Source organism: Trachurus japonicus, chromosome 10 (genome assembly GCF_045865225.1).
Source record: "Trachurus japonicus isolate A0001 chromosome 10, Traja_1.0".
In the NCBI taxonomy this organism is placed as follows: domain Eukaryota; kingdom Metazoa; phylum Chordata; class Actinopteri; order Carangiformes; family Carangidae; genus Trachurus; species Trachurus japonicus.
The window spans coordinates 17,020,955-17,038,704 of NC_140916.1; the positions used below are offsets into that span (position 1 = coordinate 17,020,955).

General features: G+C 40.8%; 1 protein-coding gene across 1 annotated transcript; it reads right to left on the reverse strand.

The window, feature by feature from the left end:
- Positions 1-654: 654 nt before the first annotated feature.
- f8 (coagulation factor VIII, procoagulant component) lies at positions 655-17,389 on the reverse strand. Its single transcript, XM_085789681.1, has 27 exons — positions 17,053-17,389; positions 16,681-16,781; positions 16,020-16,142; positions 14,582-14,794; positions 13,730-13,912; positions 13,444-13,547; positions 12,928-13,048; positions 12,569-12,818; positions 12,307-12,472; positions 12,102-12,189; positions 11,611-11,828; positions 10,973-11,117; positions 10,577-10,791; positions 8,789-9,550; positions 8,544-8,689; positions 7,727-7,892; positions 7,365-7,604; positions 6,906-7,134; positions 6,598-6,780; positions 6,354-6,470; positions 5,605-5,676; positions 5,437-5,522; positions 5,146-5,301; positions 4,454-4,598; positions 4,203-4,351; positions 1,710-1,892; positions 655-1,357 (listed from the first exon to the last, which is right to left on the reverse strand). The coding sequence occupies exons 1-27, from the start codon at positions 17,280-17,282 to the stop codon at positions 1,202-1,204; spliced, it is 4,947 nt and encodes a 1,648-aa protein (XP_085645807.1). The 5' UTR covers positions 17,283-17,389; the 3' UTR covers positions 655-1,201.
- Between the last annotated feature and the right edge of the window lie 361 nt (positions 17,390-17,750).

Consider the following 17,750-nt stretch of genomic DNA (forward strand, 5'->3'; position numbering starts at 1 on the left):
TACAATTTGCCAAATAACACATTGACTGGCCTAAAAAGAAATGGCGTAATATTTTGTGGACTGATGAGAGTAAGATTGTTCCTTTTGGGTCTAAGGGCCACAGACAGTTTGTCAGACGTCCTGCAAACACTGAATTCGAGCCACAGTACACAGTGAAGACGGTGAAGCATGGTGGTGCAAGCATCATGATATGGGGATGTTTCTCGTACTATGGTGTTGGTCCTATTTATCGCATACCAGGGATCATGGATCAGTCTGAGTACACCAGAGTACTGGAAGTAGTCATGTTGCCGTGTACTGAAGAGGAAATGACCCCAAACAAAACAATGACCCCAAACACACCAGCAAGCGTGTAAAAAAAGATGTCAACACTGCTATTTTTTTGAACATTATATTTCTTGACTTTCTGTACAATATTATCAAATTAAATGACTTTTTCCAATTTTCTTGGTTTGAAATAGAATGTGCAGTGTCCCCAATGCAGTTGTGTTCCTTAAAATACAATTTATTTGAAGAATTTTGAGGTTTACTCACCTTTTTAAACACACTGCTATTATTATGAACATAACTGTATATACTGTATATTGTATCCACATTTTTTTTGTTTTTTGTGTGCAAGACTTCATGAGTGAGAAATAAATGCCACTGAATCAATTTAAAATCTGTTGTTTATATAAATTCTAATAAAGCCAACACAAAAATAATACAATCTTTCTGAAATGATATAGAACAACCAGTCAAATTGTATACATTCTTCTGAATCTGAAATATTTACACAAGCTTACATTCAAAAGGTTCGCTCCGTAGTTAGCACAGTTAGCACAAAGCATATCCTGCGTAGCTCAGCTGTTTATCTTAAAAATTTATATCTTAAAATAGTCACATATTATATCCATTTTAACATGACCTTAAACATTCTTATTTTCTTCTGAACAGTAGTAAAACAATCAATCACCACACCAGCATGAAGGTGACAATGTAAACAAAGTTGTGGCAACAGAAGAAATAGCTTTTCTCATATAAATTCAAACACTTAATATATAATTATTACGTATATAACTTAATAAGTGCTCAGCATAACAATTGAACATTCCTCATCTCTTGTTAACTTCCAAAATAAAACTAAGACACTTCACACATACACATACACACTGCTACGAAAATGCTGCTAAATGCCGTTTGCCGAGTTTGCATGATGGTGTCACAGCACCTGCTGCGTCTCACAGCCCAGCACCTCCAGACGCAGGGCGATGTCGTTGATCCAGCCGCGCGGGTGGATGCGAATGTAGCGGCCAAACAGAGGGGGATCAAAAATTGTCACAGCTTCCTCGTCCTGATCGTTGTTTCCTGTGAAGATCTGAGGATGAAATAAACAAAAATGGAGAGAAAAGAAGGGAGTTAAGTCAGAGAAGAATAATATATTAACACTGAAGGGCACTGGTTGCAGATAAGATATAGAAAATACATATTTTATGCAGGTCTGTGTATTATAGTTCCACAGAAGTGGATTTTCAAAGCCATCATGCTACACATTTAACCTAGAAATTGTATTAGTTTCATTCATTGTACCAGCATTTATTGCTATAAAAACAAATAGGCTTAATGCAATTCTCATAGTCTTTCTATAGACCTTCTATAGTTATTTAGCTTTTACTCAAGCAGCCTGGATCATATCAGCGATGAAATGCTCAAATGTTCATGTGGCCGACCTGTTCCCTCTGGGAGTCGTCCTCCAACACGCTGCTCCAGGAGCGTCCATCGTGACTGACGGTGACGGAGAACTCTGTCACCATCATTGGGGTAAACAGTGATTTTGCTCCTTGGGTTATGACGCCTGTGATACGTTTGATATTCCCCAAGTCAACCTGCAGCCACTCGTGGGGGTTGTTGTTCTGGTGGGGACAGAGGAAATGTTTTTTAGACCCTAGAAAGCAAAATGTTAATGAACAAGAATGAAACACACAAGTTACAAAATGTGTCACAAAACAGGAACACTGATTCACTCCAGCCGCAAGATGACAAAGGCCATGGAGTTGGAATACATTGTTTTGCACATTTTGCAAAACCTAAATTGCAAAAGGTAAAAATGAAAGGTGTATATAGCCTGCATTATTTTTTTTCAATCCAGTGACTCGTGTCACTGAAAAAACTCCTGTATGATCATATGTGCATTATAGTATGACAGGAAAAACAAAAGTCAAATGTAATGCATTATTAAATACAGAGAAAACCTTATGAAACTGAAAAATTAATGCCAGCTGTTGCACGAACTAGACAGAGCAAAGGAGAAAAAGAAACAGATGCAGAGATGGCGCAAGGGAACGCCACATCACTTCCCCTCCCATATCACTCTGAGAAGACTAGGAAACTTGTTAACTAGGTTTTTCTGGGCCGCGCATTGTTTTACTATTATGTAATCTGGCAAACTCAGACATACTGGTAGTGTGGAGACTCTTTTTTTCTACGCCAATTGTTTTATCCATCATTTCCGACAAAAACACTCTATTTTGAGGAAGATAAGGAGGGGGTGGCTTGGCTACAGGAAACGTCCCAACAATTAAAAATTAGTCAGGGCTGAAACCAAGTGTGAGGAGAGTCAAGCATCTTATTTTTCTACTTTAAAATTTAAACGTCAAACCGCTCACATGAATATAAACAAGGGAAAGTAAATCAAGATGGTCCCATTATGATCTGTATCCTGGAACACATTTACAAGAAGGGCTTTGTTCCTGTTTATACTAATGTTGATAAAAGCTGACCAAAAGTGTATGACCCCTGTCCACGAATCATAAGTGCTACATACTGTGTGGCGTGTGACTTTTAATAACAGCTCAACAGTTTGACTGAAGGACAAATCACACCTCTAGAGTTCAGTGCTGCAAAGTGTGAAAGCGATAAGCAGAGCTAGAGACGAGAGAGGAGGAGGAAATAGAGAAAGGCCCAATAATGTAAGGACAGACAGAGGGGAATTAGAGGGAGGGGACAAGTCCGACTAATCCATGATGTTGGTCCTTGACACAATGTGACACAGGAAACAAAGAGCAGAGCTATCTCTGCGTTTCTCATGTAGAGATGCACAAGGGGGAACAATAAGTGTGGCTATTTTTAACAGTGAATTGCTTCACTTAAATTCTCCTTAAGACCTGAAATACCACAATCTAAATTCTGTGTCTGCAAATCTCAGCATCAACAACCAGCTGAAACTGTTTTCTCTTGTCTGTCATGCAGGCATTTTAGGTATCTTAGGTTTTCTGTTTCCAATTACAGTCAAACGTCAGACTTGGATGACCAACTTTTTTTTTTTTTTTTTTAAATCAAATTCACACACGCTCCTAAATAATTCAGAAATACATTATTTGTTAATATAGTTACTCTAGATGGCATTTCCTTGGCCTCCAGTGCTTCAGAAAGTGGCAAGTTCTGACAGATGTGTCAAAAATGTCTCTAGGACAGAAATAAACCAAAACATCCCATCTCAAAAAGCTTGCTCCATGCATGTGTCACTCTAGACTGGCTGACTGCTGAAATTCTTTATTTTCAGGCTGTTCCAATAAGTCAGTGAAAAGCCTGAAGCTACTTTCAAATGCGGCAGTGTGGGTACAGACGGGAACTATGAAGAATTTAAAACCTCCCCGGCTACAAAACCATTTATGGTCCTTTTGAGGTTTCTTCCTGGTATAAAGCATTTTTTCACTACATGGGAACTGTTCAGTTTCTCCCTATATTGAAATCAAGAAAATGGTGAGACTTGTATTCAACTTTGTGCCCTCTAAATCACAACTAAGAAAACCCAAGGTCTTTAAGTCTTTAAAGGTAAGGTTGGGGATGCTATTCTGGAGCATTTTTTTTTTTTTTTTTTTACAAAATTGTTTGAAATCCTCTTCTCACTCCGATTGCAACCAATTAATTAAATGCTTTTTCACAAAAATGAAAAAAGTCAGTCACCTTTGCGACGGACAATCCTGTACAGTAAAAACAGCATCCAAGTCAATTGGATCCTGATGTGTCAGGATGAAACGCGTAGGCATTCAGTTTATTAAAGGCTTTTTAATGCCTTGGGATTTTCTTGGTTATGACTTAGAGAACACAAAACTGAATACAAGTGCCCTCGTATCCACTGAGCACCTGTTTTTGATACTTCGACCTGTGAAGCAGTTGGATGTCCATGTATGGTTTACATATATTCATGTATTTATGCTCACCTTTGGCCTCCATGCGTTGGCTCTCCCTTTCTGATTGAGCCGGGCAAGTTTGGGCTCCCAGCTGTTCAGCAGACTTGAATAATACGAGGAGGCGCTGAGGCTGTTGTCATTAATTCGACGCCTCTCAAGCCCGAGAGGGAGTGAACAGCCTGGTCACACAAACAACACACAAAGTCATTTTCGGCACTCTCCAAAAATGTAAAATGAAAACTAACATAAATCCTGTCACTGTTTGGTACAGTCCAACTCACTGTTGATGTCACAGCCCAGCAGCTCCAGGCGGAGAGCAGGTTTTTGCACATAGTTAAACGGGTGAATCCTGACGTAGTGGGCCACAAATGGGGGAGAAAAGCGGTTGGTTTTCACCCTGGAGCTGCCCATGTTGCCACGAAATACCTAAACCAGAGACAAGGAAGAGTAAACAACATGATGAACTCTGCCCAACGATCCCATGGTCACAAACAGCTGCATCTGCAAAAGATGCACAGTTTACTGAATTTGTAATGAACAATTCAAAACTATGTGTGAGGTTATCATAAGCTTATTTGTGTGGGATACTGAATTTTAATGATGGAGTCATCAGCTCTAGTAGATAATGAATGAATGAATGAATGAATGAATGAATGAATGAATGAATGAATGAATGAATGAATGAATTTCTAAGAATTTTGAGTTCCACAGAATGCAGCCTGCATCTTCCTGACACAGGAAACACATTGTTGGAGCCGTTTCAAGATATAAGAGATATAATGTGTGTGTGTATAAGTGGTCACATGGTCCGTTCATCTGGTAATCTGGGGACTGTATGTCCCTGCACTATTTGTATTCAATGCTCAGTCTCTGCAATGCTGAGGAACTCATTTCCTGAAGAATCAACATTTTATTACTGACAAATATTAAACCGTAATCCCACTGAGGTACAGTATCACATAGAGATACATACAGGGTTCGGGTTGGTGATGTTTCCTCTGTAAGTGGTCCAAGTTTCCTGGTCCAGACTGTAGGAGACGGTGAAGAACGTGATGTAGTGGTCCCTCAGCTTTGATCTCACTCCCTGTGTCTGAATACCATGTAGCAGAGTGGGCTTCTGGAGGTCAACCTAACACAACACACATTACATTTACATTTAATATATTTTTGTTGTAAACATGTATGTTTCAAAGAGAATATAGCCAAAATATATTAAATTCAGTGCCACATATTGAAGTAAACGCAGTGTAAATACTTGTCTAACCTGAATCCATGACATCTTGTTTCTGCCCATCCAGGCATTGATGTAACCCGACTGGTCCAGCCTTGCCAGCCTGGGCTCCCAGTTGTCTGGATACACAAATATAATCATCAATGAGAGTCTTCGTGTTGTGTTTACTCTTTACAAAAAGTTACAAAAACAGTGTGTTACCTATGTGATCTGATGCCGTGATCTGGGAATCCTCAATCCTTCCCGATTTCATCCCCAGAGGCAAGATACACCCTGCGTCACAGTGAAAAAAAAACCCCAAGCTTATTTCCAAGTATACACAATTATCATAAAAAAAAAAAAAAACCCATCTCCATTCCTGTGGACTTACTACATTTGAACAGTAGAGAATGACGAATTTCTGGAAATGGCATGTGCAATGTGTGAATTTCTCATTACAATAGAAAGTTAAACATTGTGTGGGAAATGCCATTGATAGATTTCATATGTTGTGATGTAATACAGATCTCAGTGTTGAAATATTTTGTTTCTTTCTCATTCAAGTCAGAAATGTCAGGAATACTTATTCTGAAGAAGAAAGTAGTTATTACTAATGGAAACACTTGCATAGTAGCTCACCAAATTACAGTACTCATACTGCAAAGTGTGCTTACTAGCACATGTTAGTTTGCTCCTCAGATTCTCAGTTCAGTTGAGGCTGATGGAATTGAATTGAATTTTGAAGTTACAGTGTATAGTCAGTGGGTCACTTTTTCATTAGGATTTATCTTCTGGAGAATGAAATCTATACTGAGTTATTTTAATTCCTTCATTGTGAGATTCTTTTACTCTGCTCACAGGCAGAACAGACTGACACATTAATTCCCGGAGCCTCTTGTATGACTAAAAAGAAATCTATTTGCCTTACAAACAACATGTTCTACCCATATGTGACATGTTTGTGTACCTACGTGGATTATACACCAGCAGTTTAGCTCTCATGCCAGCCAGCTGGTAGTCTCCTATGGTGCACTCCACCAGCCATGTGCCGACTGTGGGGGGTCTCATCTCCACTGTACCAAACACTCCTGGATGGGGCAGAGGAAGTAATGGTTGACAGGGAGCAGCAAAATACACAAAACTGTGAGTAATTTTAGGAAGATCTTAACCAGGAAGAGGCAACAAATCGTTTTCAAACATATATATAATATTTACCAGGGAAGAGATTGTACACCCCCATACGGTGCTCCTGTTCAGTATGAATGGTGAAGGGCAAACCGTGGAAGTGCACAGCGTGGTACTCCCCATCGCTTCCTGCATTCAGCAGGTGCCACCTCACTCGCTGGTGCTGGGCAACCAACAGACCAGGAAGTGTCTCCGCCACATAACCATTAATTGCTAAAAAGGAAAAACCACAAGTGTTTATTGAAGATATATAGAAAAAGTGTGTCATGCAACAAATCTGGAGTAGTTAAATAGTAGCTAATTAAAACATGACACTTAGTATGAACCCAATCTCCTACCTGAAAACTTATTGCTGATGTGGTACCAGGGGTCTTCGGTGTTGGCCTGACATGGTGGGGCGCAGTGCCGTTGCAGATTCTCCTCCATGTACCAGCTTTTATTTTCATCAAAGGTGTGAAAGAGCAGAGAAAACTCCTGGACGTCTGGCTGTGTGTTCTGTGCAGACCTGAGGATGTCAGGCTTACAGATGACCAGAGGACCGATCAGACCTGAGTTTAGGTCCTTCTCCTGAATATAGAAGGAAATATGAGATCTCTCATTTTCATTTAAATACAGCCAGTAGTTGTTTTTTTTTTTCAATAATTGAAAAGAAGCTTGTGAATCAATATGGGACAGACCTCAACTACAAACAGACTTAAATAATAACCACTCTTAAAATGAAAAACAAAGCTGCAGTGATTAGTGTCTCACTTATAATTGTAAATGTTTAAAAAGAAATAGCAATGGCCCATACAGACCTTGTCCACAGTGGAGTAATACGCCCCAGTCTTGCAGTCGAATTCAGAGTCAGTTGGTCCTTGTTTCCTGGTTATTCTCCAGTTGTAGGTTCGGGCCTCGTTGGGAGCGACAGGCTCTCCTGGGACCCCGGGTGGAGCAGAGGTAGCGTGGGTTTGGGCCATGCCGGCACCCTGGCTGCGGTCATAGACTCCATGAAGGTGAAAGGAGTAAGGCCTGGAGGCCTTGTTTTTAAAGACCACCTTGAATAAGACAGGGAGATACCAAGAGATACCAATCAAAACACCACTCAAAAGTAGGATTTTTTTTAACAAAATCTTGAGCAGAGAGCAGAAGTTGTTATATACAGTACTGTATGACTCACAGTGACAAGATCGTTGACCTCAGCTCTGATGAAAGGTCCCATGAGCCCCAGGTGCTCTTCACGCTCTCCTCTGTTCAAAGGCTTTAAGAAGTTTTCACCTGTGTAGGCTCTGAACACCACCTTCTTATACTCTGGCAGGAACTTCCTCATCCCGCGGCGAACCTCTCTAAAGGGAAGAGTTCAGTCAACACTGCTGATCTGATAGGGATTATTTCAGGATATCTCAGTCTCATGTTGTTAAGCTTAGCTCTGCATTGTCAGACTTGACCCACGTTTCATCAATCTATGTAGCACTTAATTATCCATAGTCTACTTATTTATTAACATTAGTATGTAACCACTTCTACCTGCTAACATTGGCACAGGTTTTTGGGTTTAGTTCTCTTTTTAAATGAGATAGAGAAAGTAAAAAAAAAGTATATCCCAACACAATAGAAGTGATAGAAATAGAAACAACAAGCTTTCAGGTCTCGGACAATAATAAAGGAGTGAAGTGAGATGTACAGTACTCCCATTTCTTAAAGACTGGTAAATTAGCAAATGGAAATGCTAACATTTCTGATGTAGCCATAGCAACACATACTTATAGCTTCTTTGCAGTTCAGTACATTTAAAAGCCTTAATTTATGAATAATTTTTTTTTAAACAGTGAACAGTGCAGTTTCCTCCTGCTTGCAGTCTTAATGCTAAACTAACCATCCAACCATCTCCTGGCACTACCTTTAGTAAGTAACTCAACCTCTCAATGTGTCAGCTATCTAACAAACAATATGAAAGGCCTGTGCATACAGCTGAAAAAAAAGAATACTATTCATACTTGGGTTTGATGAACTGATGTGGTTTTCTGATGCCGTAGTCCCAGGTGATCTCCTCCGCAGCAATGTAGTAAGTGTGGTGGTTGACCCTGCCCAGAGAGCGTGGGTCCACGAAAACTGAGCCCGACGTATTTGACGTGCCACTCATCTGTAAAGATTATTGTTAAAGGTGAGGAGTAGGAGTTTTGGTTTGTTGCAGCAATCTGGTACACAATAATATTAATAAGACACACAGGGAAAATATTACCTGATTACTGTAGTCATCATACTCTAAGGACAGGTCGATCTGTGTGTCATTGTTGCCATCAGCACTGTAGTTGTACTCCAAGTCCATATCCACTGTATGTCGATCAGGTTCAGACTGAATGTAGTCAAGTGTTACAAAGTTGTCATCCATTTTTTCTGTATTGCTCGGTTCCACAGTTGACACCGTCTTTTTCAGCAGTGGATCAGTGTCCACTAAGATCTCGTTGCTCTTTTCAATGTCCTCTTTGGTCCCATTCGTTTCACTCCTCTCCTCAGACTTCACCTCTGCGCCGATGTCAGTCTTGTTTTCTAAGGGCTCTCCGCCAATGTCTGTCCCAGAGCTAATTTGTCCATCTGTCCAGTTTCCCTCCGCCTGTCTCTTCTGTCTGCCACCTTGGATTTCTATGGGTTCAGTTGTACTCTGAGAAGCAGCCAACTCCTCCTCTCTCTCTATGCCCTCCAGTATATCCTGTGGGATTTCTCCTCCGAGTGATGTTACTGCAACTCTCTTCAGCTGACACACTGACTGTACTTCAGCCTCCCCAGTCCCTTCAGTATTATTATTTGTAACATTCTTGCACTCCTTAACCAGGACTGTGTGTCTTCTGCCCCTCGGTGACAGATCTATCTGATCGATATAGTCAGAGATGTCGTCTTCGACTCCATCTCGATCAACCAGGTCACCGTTGTCGCAAGGACGAACAGTGTAACGGATGCTCATCCCCCGACTCTTGAGGCTGCCATCGAAGGCACTGATCTCCCACTCACCTTGGAGAAAGGATCAAAGTTAGCATGACGTAGCTATTGTTTTTCACACAAGCCCAACCACCAGCAAGGTCCTGGGAGAACGACCAGTAGTATACCCAAATACCTTAATGTGTATCACTGCTGGGAAATAGGACATCAGAACATAGTGGCCTACGCTACGGAGGCTAATGGGATTTCTTGGTCTCCCAAACTTATCAAATACACAATCCAACAACTCCAAAACGCTCTCGTGTTCAAGTTGTGACCTGCACATTCACCACGCTACTGTATGAGATAATAAAGGAACGTTACGAGACGGAATTGTTTTCGAGGTAAATACATGCAAAACCGCTGATGTGCGTTCCCGTCGGGGGCAGTTTTTCGGCAAGCAGTCTCTGCATTTACCTCAAAACTCTCGTAACGTTCCGTTATTATCTCATAGCGTGGTGAATGTGCAGGTCACAACTTGTCCACCAGAGCGTTTTGGAGTTGTTGAATTGTGTATTTGATGAGTTTGATGAGGGAAACCAAGAAATCCCATTAGCCTCCGTAGCGTAGCTCTGAGCAGCCAGCGGCTCGGCTCGGCTGTTCTAAAAATAGCTTGCATCGACAATTAAAGGTAACGAACCTACTGCTATGACTATAGGGATTATGGCAATGGGCCAATTTGCCAAAATGTTGAACTATCCCTTTAAGGCAAAAAAAATAATTATCAACAGTATATTGTCATGTAAGGCCACTAAAAGTTGTATCTTATTCCAGAACATTTTATGATTAACCATTCTGATAATGCTTTTTGTAGTTAATAGAATAAGACAAATGTGGAAAATAGAAAAAGACGACGAAAAGTATATCAGCAGAGTCTTATCAGTGTGCGGTGGTCGTCTTTTTCTATTGATTTTACGCACTCCTGCTACCCACCTGCACCTGAGGAACTGTGGCTGTGCAGGGAGATTTGCTTTTCTTAAGACAAATGTGGACTTTGGGTATATACAACACAATAACGCCACAGGTTTCCATGGCCCAAACTTGAATTAGTGACCTCACCTGCCAGCTCAGCCTCCATGGGAATGGTCATGCCAGTCATTGGGAAGAGGGTGAGGACTGATTTGTAGAGGCCTTCATACTGGAACAGGTTTCCCGTGAAGTAAACCGAGAGAAAGTCGCTCTGCGTTCCCACACTGGCCACGTGCCAGAAAGTGACATCGGTCTGACACATTACAAACCGACGCCCGCTGAACATGATGCCATTCACACCTGAAAGGAGATGCACTTTTAATTTCGTTGTTGTGGAAATGACTATGACAATAAACGTATCTATCTATCGAAAGAGGAAGACGCTGCATGTGACTGTGTTTAGAAGTGATCATTGTTCCACTGACAATGTTACGAAGAAGTAAATAATTAATAAACATATTAAAGTCCAAGGTGAACTCACTGTAGATGACATTGGAGTTGTAGAATTCAGGGTCTGTGGTGGTGTCGGTTTTTTTTGTGGACTTCTGCATGTTTTCATTGAAGTACCAACTTTTGTTCTCATCAAATACAGCAAATATTAACTTCCACTCTTTATCTGGTCCCACCTACACAGAACAAGAGATTCAGTTAAAGATATAGAAAGATATAAAATTACATTAGTGGAGACAACATTTAAGTTACTAGGTCAGCAAAAATACTCTTCATCCCACTTTTTTCAAGTCTACTTTCTCTCAGTTCTCAATTAGATTTAGAGGTCCGCACTTTACCAATTCACCTTAAAAACTGCACAAGCATAAATTCATTTTAGAAAAAAATAATTCACTTTCTATTGGCCCAGTTGAGCAATGCATAATCCACATATTTTCTTTACATCACCACACAATGGACCACTTGACAAGCCCTTAGGGGTTTTTTTTGGTTTCTCCTGCACATTTGCTTTATCTACTGTATACTTTGTATGTTTTTTTTTTTGTTGTTGTTCCACTTTTTAATATGCTATTTTGTATATCGTTCATGTGCTAATAAAATAAAATACAATACAATACAATACAATACAATACAATACAACTTGTTATGTTGAATTCAAATGTTCCTCACCAGGCGTCCTCTGGTGTCGAGGGCCTCGTACTTGCAGATGAGCAGGGTGCCCACCAGCCCTGACGCCAAGTCCTTCTCTGGTGAGATGGTGCTCTGGTACAGCTGGCTCAGACACTGGGGGTCTCCTTCCAAGGGCCCGTCATCTGGTGTTAATCTCCAAACATAGCGAAACGTCCCACTGGGAGGAACAGCCATGGAGCGTAAGTCTTTCTCTGCATCTGTTCAACAAGATGAGAGAAGAACAGGTTCTGATGATGGAGGTGTTGCAGTGAAAAACAAACGGACACAAAGATAATGTATACAAACTTGTTCATTTTAATTCTTAAAATTGTCTATTCATTTGATAGCAAGCAATTCTATATGCTACAATGCTGCTCTTTCATGTCACAAGTGACCTAAGATGGTTGAAATATCTTTTTGATTTGAATTCTGAGTACATTAGTTTTGTGCGTTGATTTAGGTTGGTGTGTTAGGTCTGTGTTTAAGTTTACCATTCGTGGTTGCCTGCAGTGCAGCGATCTTGGTTAGGCCAGTGGGGTAGATATTGAAAGGATGACTGGCCAGGTTTTTGAAAGTGATCTGAAGACACAGTTCGAATCAATAGAAGATCAACAGAAAGGCAAACAAAGTGTGTGTGTATTTCTCATGCAAAACAATCAGATTCCCAGATCCTGTCTTTATAAATGACTCACTCACATGGAACTGATCATTGACTTTTCCTTTCAGAAGTGGTCCCATCAAATCGTTGACAGGGTTTTTCCTCTTTGTGAAAGTTTCATCGGTGTATTCTACATACACCACCTTTTTATACTTGTAGTCCAGGTGATGAGGGGGTGGGGGTAAATACGTCGACCGAAACACACTGAAGTAACCGAGAGAGAAAAAAGAGACTGTTACTTGAATCTAAATCAAACAACAAGCGATCCACTTCTTCCTTCCCCTCCTCCATCTTTCCTACCTGGCTGTGGGTTCGAGATGAGGGGCGTAGTCCCAGGTGACCTCTTCAGCTGCGATAAAGTGCTGCCAGGTTCGCTGTCCACTGCTGGATCTCGCTTGAAGTTGTGGCTTCCAATCCGTAAAACTTATGGTATTGAATAAACTCTTAACATCGTCGTAGTCCTCGTAAGTGTTGTGTTTGACATTGCGCAGGTCAGGTCCCGGCGCAGGTTCGGGGCACTTCTCCACCGTGAACATGGCGTTCATGCCATCTAGTTAGAGCAGCAGTAGCACAGCACAAGAATCAGAGGTAAGATGCAGATTGAAGAGATGAAAATGATAAAATGATTTCTATCATGGCAACAGATGTTTGTCCTTTACCGTGGCGGTGAGCGTTTATCTGACAACTGATAAGGAAGCGGCCTACAGTAGACGGTTTCATTTCCGCAGTGATGAAGGTCATAGGGGTCACCTCCATGGTGACTTTACGATGGTTCAGCACCTGAAAAAACAAAGCCAATGTATTCAATTTCAGTCAAGGCAGCTTGAGAAAGGACATGATAATAAGAATGAAAACTAGAAAACAGAAATTGCTTTGTACTGTAATCGTCTGACCTGCTAATTGTGAAATGCAAATTAAATTAACAGAAACAAGTAATTTATACAATATCATGCAGTATGTTTAAGACAAATCCTGCAAAACTTGAAAAAGAGGCACTGATTGTCAAGTATTAACAGCACCAATAAAAAATAATACACAAATTGCATTGGTTATTTATTTTTTATTTTGTTTAACTGAATCTTTTTTTTTTTTATATATAATCTTCGTATTTAAGATTTAGTCCATAAGTTGGATTTTAAGGTTTGGTGTTTACTGTATGTGGCAACCTGAATTACCTGCAGTGTGTGATCCTGAAACTGAATGGAGTGGATTTCTGGAGCGGTTCCCATCCCAACCATATGCCAAAACACATGATTTCGGCCTTGACACATTGTCAAGCCTACACACACACACACACACACAAACAGAGAGAGAGAGCGCACACGGAAATGAGGCCAAATTCCTGTGCAGACCAAATACAACTTAGCCGCTGATACACTGAGCACGGTGTGGGCAACACTTAACATTACAACACGACTTCATGGAACAGACTCTCAGTCTGCAGTCGGTCTGGTTCATTACCGGGTAACGTGGAGTTGACATATCCATTGATGGTGTGGTATTCCTTCCTGCCTCGGCTCCTCTTGAACTTCTCTCTGCTCATCCTCTCTCCTACCTCTCCGAACCAGCTCTTGGTCTCGTCAAACACAGCAAACAGCAGCACAAACGCTGGATTTTTCCTCAGGTTGTCATCTGTGAAGGCACCTGTGAAAACATGCATTTAATGCAAGTATTAGAAATAATCTTTTGTGTAAACAACAATATGTGAGAGCATGACTGCAATGCCATTGTGCAGCCAAAGATTATTCAATAAGCTAATATGGCTATTTTGAGATTGAAAGAACAGCTAAGCTTATCAAGCTAAATGGCACTTTTCAGAAAAGGTCTGAGCGTAGTGATATGGATGTAGATCTGACAGCAGCTGGAAACATTATACAAGGTCCAAGCAAAGTGATACACTTTTATCAGCTTCTTTCTAGTTCAAAATGTTTGTATAACTCTGAATCAAACAGATGAAATGAGACAAATGGGCATAAAAAGGTGAGAGCTTTAGATTCAGATTCAATGCAGCAGAGTTTAGTTTAGGATCTTACATTTCCAAAAGCTCAGTTTCATCTTCAGTCAGTAGGCATCTGACAATCCATGGTGAATCAATGTCAGTGTTTAGTTTTTTTAATTTTACAACCACATCTTGTGCCACAGGAATTCTAATAAAGTTTTTATCGCTGAAGTACAAGCTGAAGTCATTATGCTTAAGGAGTTTGGCATGCTCTTTCCAGAACTACCAGGAAGTTTTCACAGGCTGGACAGGACTGGCTGTTGAAGAGTAAAATTAACTCAGAAGACCACTACAGATCCCGTCTAAATACTGACTTGGTTTGCAGATGAGCAAGGCGCCGATGAGTCCTGAGTTGACATCACGGACTGTGTCCACCTGGGATGAGTAGGAGTAGGTGAGGCAGTCTGGGTCACTGGACGTGGGACCATCCTTGGGGTTGATGTCCCACACATACTCATAGTATCCACCCGGATAGACGGCGTCATCCTCCTTCTCCTGACCGGCCGTGGAGTCATCATACCCGGCCCCTGCAAAGTAAAGACACAGCATGACTCCCCAGAGTTATTCGGCAGTAAAGGTGGGCGAAGGCAGGAAAACTAATATCACCGCAGTGATGTAATTTGGTCATCTTTAAGAAGAAATACAGCAAATCAATGACATCACAATGGAAGAAAGGTGTGTTTTTCATATGGGAATGTCTAAAGTTGCAGTTTTACTTCAGAAAGTTGTATTCAGGAGTAAAGTAAAAAGTCTGTGCTGAAGTGAAAACCACATCCAGGAGGAAGCTCTGACTCATCTTACTAATGTGTAACCCTGACTTCAATCAGACACGTGCCCACACACACACACACACACACACACACACACACACACACACACACACACACACACACACACACACACACACACATCCTCAATATTAGGCTTCATGTTTATGTGATTAAGTCTGCTTTGTGAAGCCTCATTCCTGGACATGGCAGAAGCAGCTTTTGATGATGAGATTATCATAAAACTCAAGCCTCTGACGGGAAGATGTGAGCTGTTTATGGGAACTGAAGGCAGCATTAGGACATACAGGGGCTGCCATGGAGGGGATTTATCCTCGAAAGCTACTCAGATCAGGGGTTTTAATTTTATTTAGATATTTTAACCATACTAGATTTCTGTTATGTGTTTTATGCAGAAAACCTGAGCCGTGCAGACCGACTGTTTGGCTCTAACAACGCTGTACAGAATCTGCACACACAAGATAATGATAACCGTTGCCTGTTGCAATTTCTAAAGAATGAGGAGGGAACTTTTTTGACAAGTAACCCCCTTTTTTTCTTGATGATTCCTTCACCATTTACACTTAACTTTGAGTATCTTTATCAAAACATTCATAATGTTGAGCTACATTCATGTCTTTATCAGTGAACTGATTCTGTGCTCACTTTTGGCCTAGAAACAAAAAACATGAGTGTGTACTGTATATCTGAAGGTGTTGCCTGAATCCAATTCACAGCGAAACATTAATTCTCTTAATTCATTCTGGTGTTTTTTTTTTTTTTTCCATTTTCTCATCCAGGATGAAAAAGGGATTTCACATAAAAAGTGAGTGTGAGTCAAAAAGCTGAGTCAAGGTCTTGCTCACTGCTTGACCACAGAGAACAGAATGCTGCTGACTAACATACAGTTTGTGATGTAGTGCGTCAAGTTAAAAATATCATGTTCAAAGAACAGCAGCAGTCCCTGTGAATCACTTTACACTACCTTCAGACTGTTTCCAGTAGGTGATCCCCACAGGACTGATACTGAAGGGCTGAGAGGCCAGGTTTTTGAAGTGGACCACCACCCTGTCTCCAGCCTGGGCGACGATCACCGGGCCTTGAATACCTGCAACCAATGGACAGAGATTTCTTTAATAGAAAAAGATATGTGCTCTGAAACTGTACTAATAACTCATAAGTTGTGTTATTTGGGTTTGAAAACAGATGATGTGTCTACACAACCACTCTCCAAAACCACTTGGGAATTTAAAAGAGCTGAAAACTCAATTTCCATGAAATAAAATAATGCTTAACTCAATTTTTGCAGCACTTTTCAATGTACTGTGCAAGAAAAATGAAACTATAGGTAAGACAACAGAGGAATTCAAGTGAGCATCATGAAAGTGTCAGATATTACATTGCAAATCAGTAGAACATGCAGAAACATTTGGGATTAAACAATACAATAAAACACAAATCCGATATGCCCAAGGGCTAAGACAAGGAAATGTGTTTTAGAGGATATAAAAGTGGTTTAAGAGTTACTCTGATTATAGATGGGTGGGAATTAAAAGATGTGGTTTTGTGTATTTAGAAAGACTGGTTGCTTTGGGAAAAAAAAGGCCTGTCATAACAAACATCAAACATCACTGGAGGAGATCTACCTGTCCATGCTGGTCTCGGTTTGGGGACAGTAAATGTGGAATTTGTGTACTCCCTGTAAACTGCCTTGATGTATTTTTGAGGAATATCTTTGGAACTCCTCCTGAAAAACAAAACAAAAAAACAAGATGTTAGTGAAACTATACCGAATCAAATTAGAAGAAAACAACCAAGACACACTTAATAAGTGTCACCCCTTAAAATAGCCAAGTTTAGGCCTATACCTCTTAGAAGCAAACCCACTGTTTTAATTCCCTTAACAGTAGCAGCTTTGAAAACGTTTAACACTTACTTTTTTTTTTATTTTTTTACAGGAATTATAAAGGCAGACACTTCTAAGAATGAGTTAGTAAAATAAACAAATAATGAATCACCATTGGTCGGAGTCAGCATCGTCGTAGATGTAGTCCCAGCCGATCTCTACAGCTGCTATATAATAATTTCTAACAGCGGGGGCAGACGGCTCTGCTGCCCCGGCGGAGCAGCAGAGCAGCAGCAGCAGCAGAAGTGTCGGTCTCATCGCAGCGTGGGCACCTGTGAGGTTCAACGTGACCTCGGTCAAAGACTGCCCCGACTCTGACACTCCTCCTGCGGGCTGGAACATTTAAAGGGACGGGGAGTGGGGTGGGGAGGAGAGGAGAGGAGAGGAGAGAGGAGGGGGAGGACGAGTAACAGGGAAACTGAAGTTGTTGTATGCGTGCGGGGGCGTGTGGTAGTTGGGGAACTGTGTGTAGCCTATGTGTGTGAGAGACTGCACGAGCCCTGCTATGATAAGACCAGATGAGTCTTAATTATAGGACATTTGTATTGGACTCACTGAGGTGTTAATAGTCACATTAACCAAGCATCATAAAATCTTGCCAAATACCGGTAATATAAACTATACCAACAGTGCTGGTTACCACTGTTACTTATGCCACCCATTGTAAGGACTCATGCCTTCATAAATGGTACTCAACCATTTATTAAATAAACTATTATATACTGTACAGCTATTAATAAAAACATATACTGGGTTGCCAGATTGTGAAAAAATCCACCAATTAGCAACTTGATTATATTTACACTCACT

Coding starts and splice junctions, on each gene's coding strand:
- f8 (XM_085789681.1), bottom strand. CDS start 17,282: ATGTTCCAGCCCGCAGGAGGAGTGTCAGAGTCGGGGCAGTCTTTGACC. Junction 9,551..10,576: donor AGGCTGAGCTGGCAGGTGAG/GTCACTAATTCA, acceptor CTCCAAGGTGAG/TGGGAGATCAGTGCCTTCGA. Junction 7,605..7,726: donor AGGTCAACGATCTTGTCACT/GTGAGTCATACA, acceptor GTCTTATTCAAG/GTGGTCTTTAAAAACAAGGC.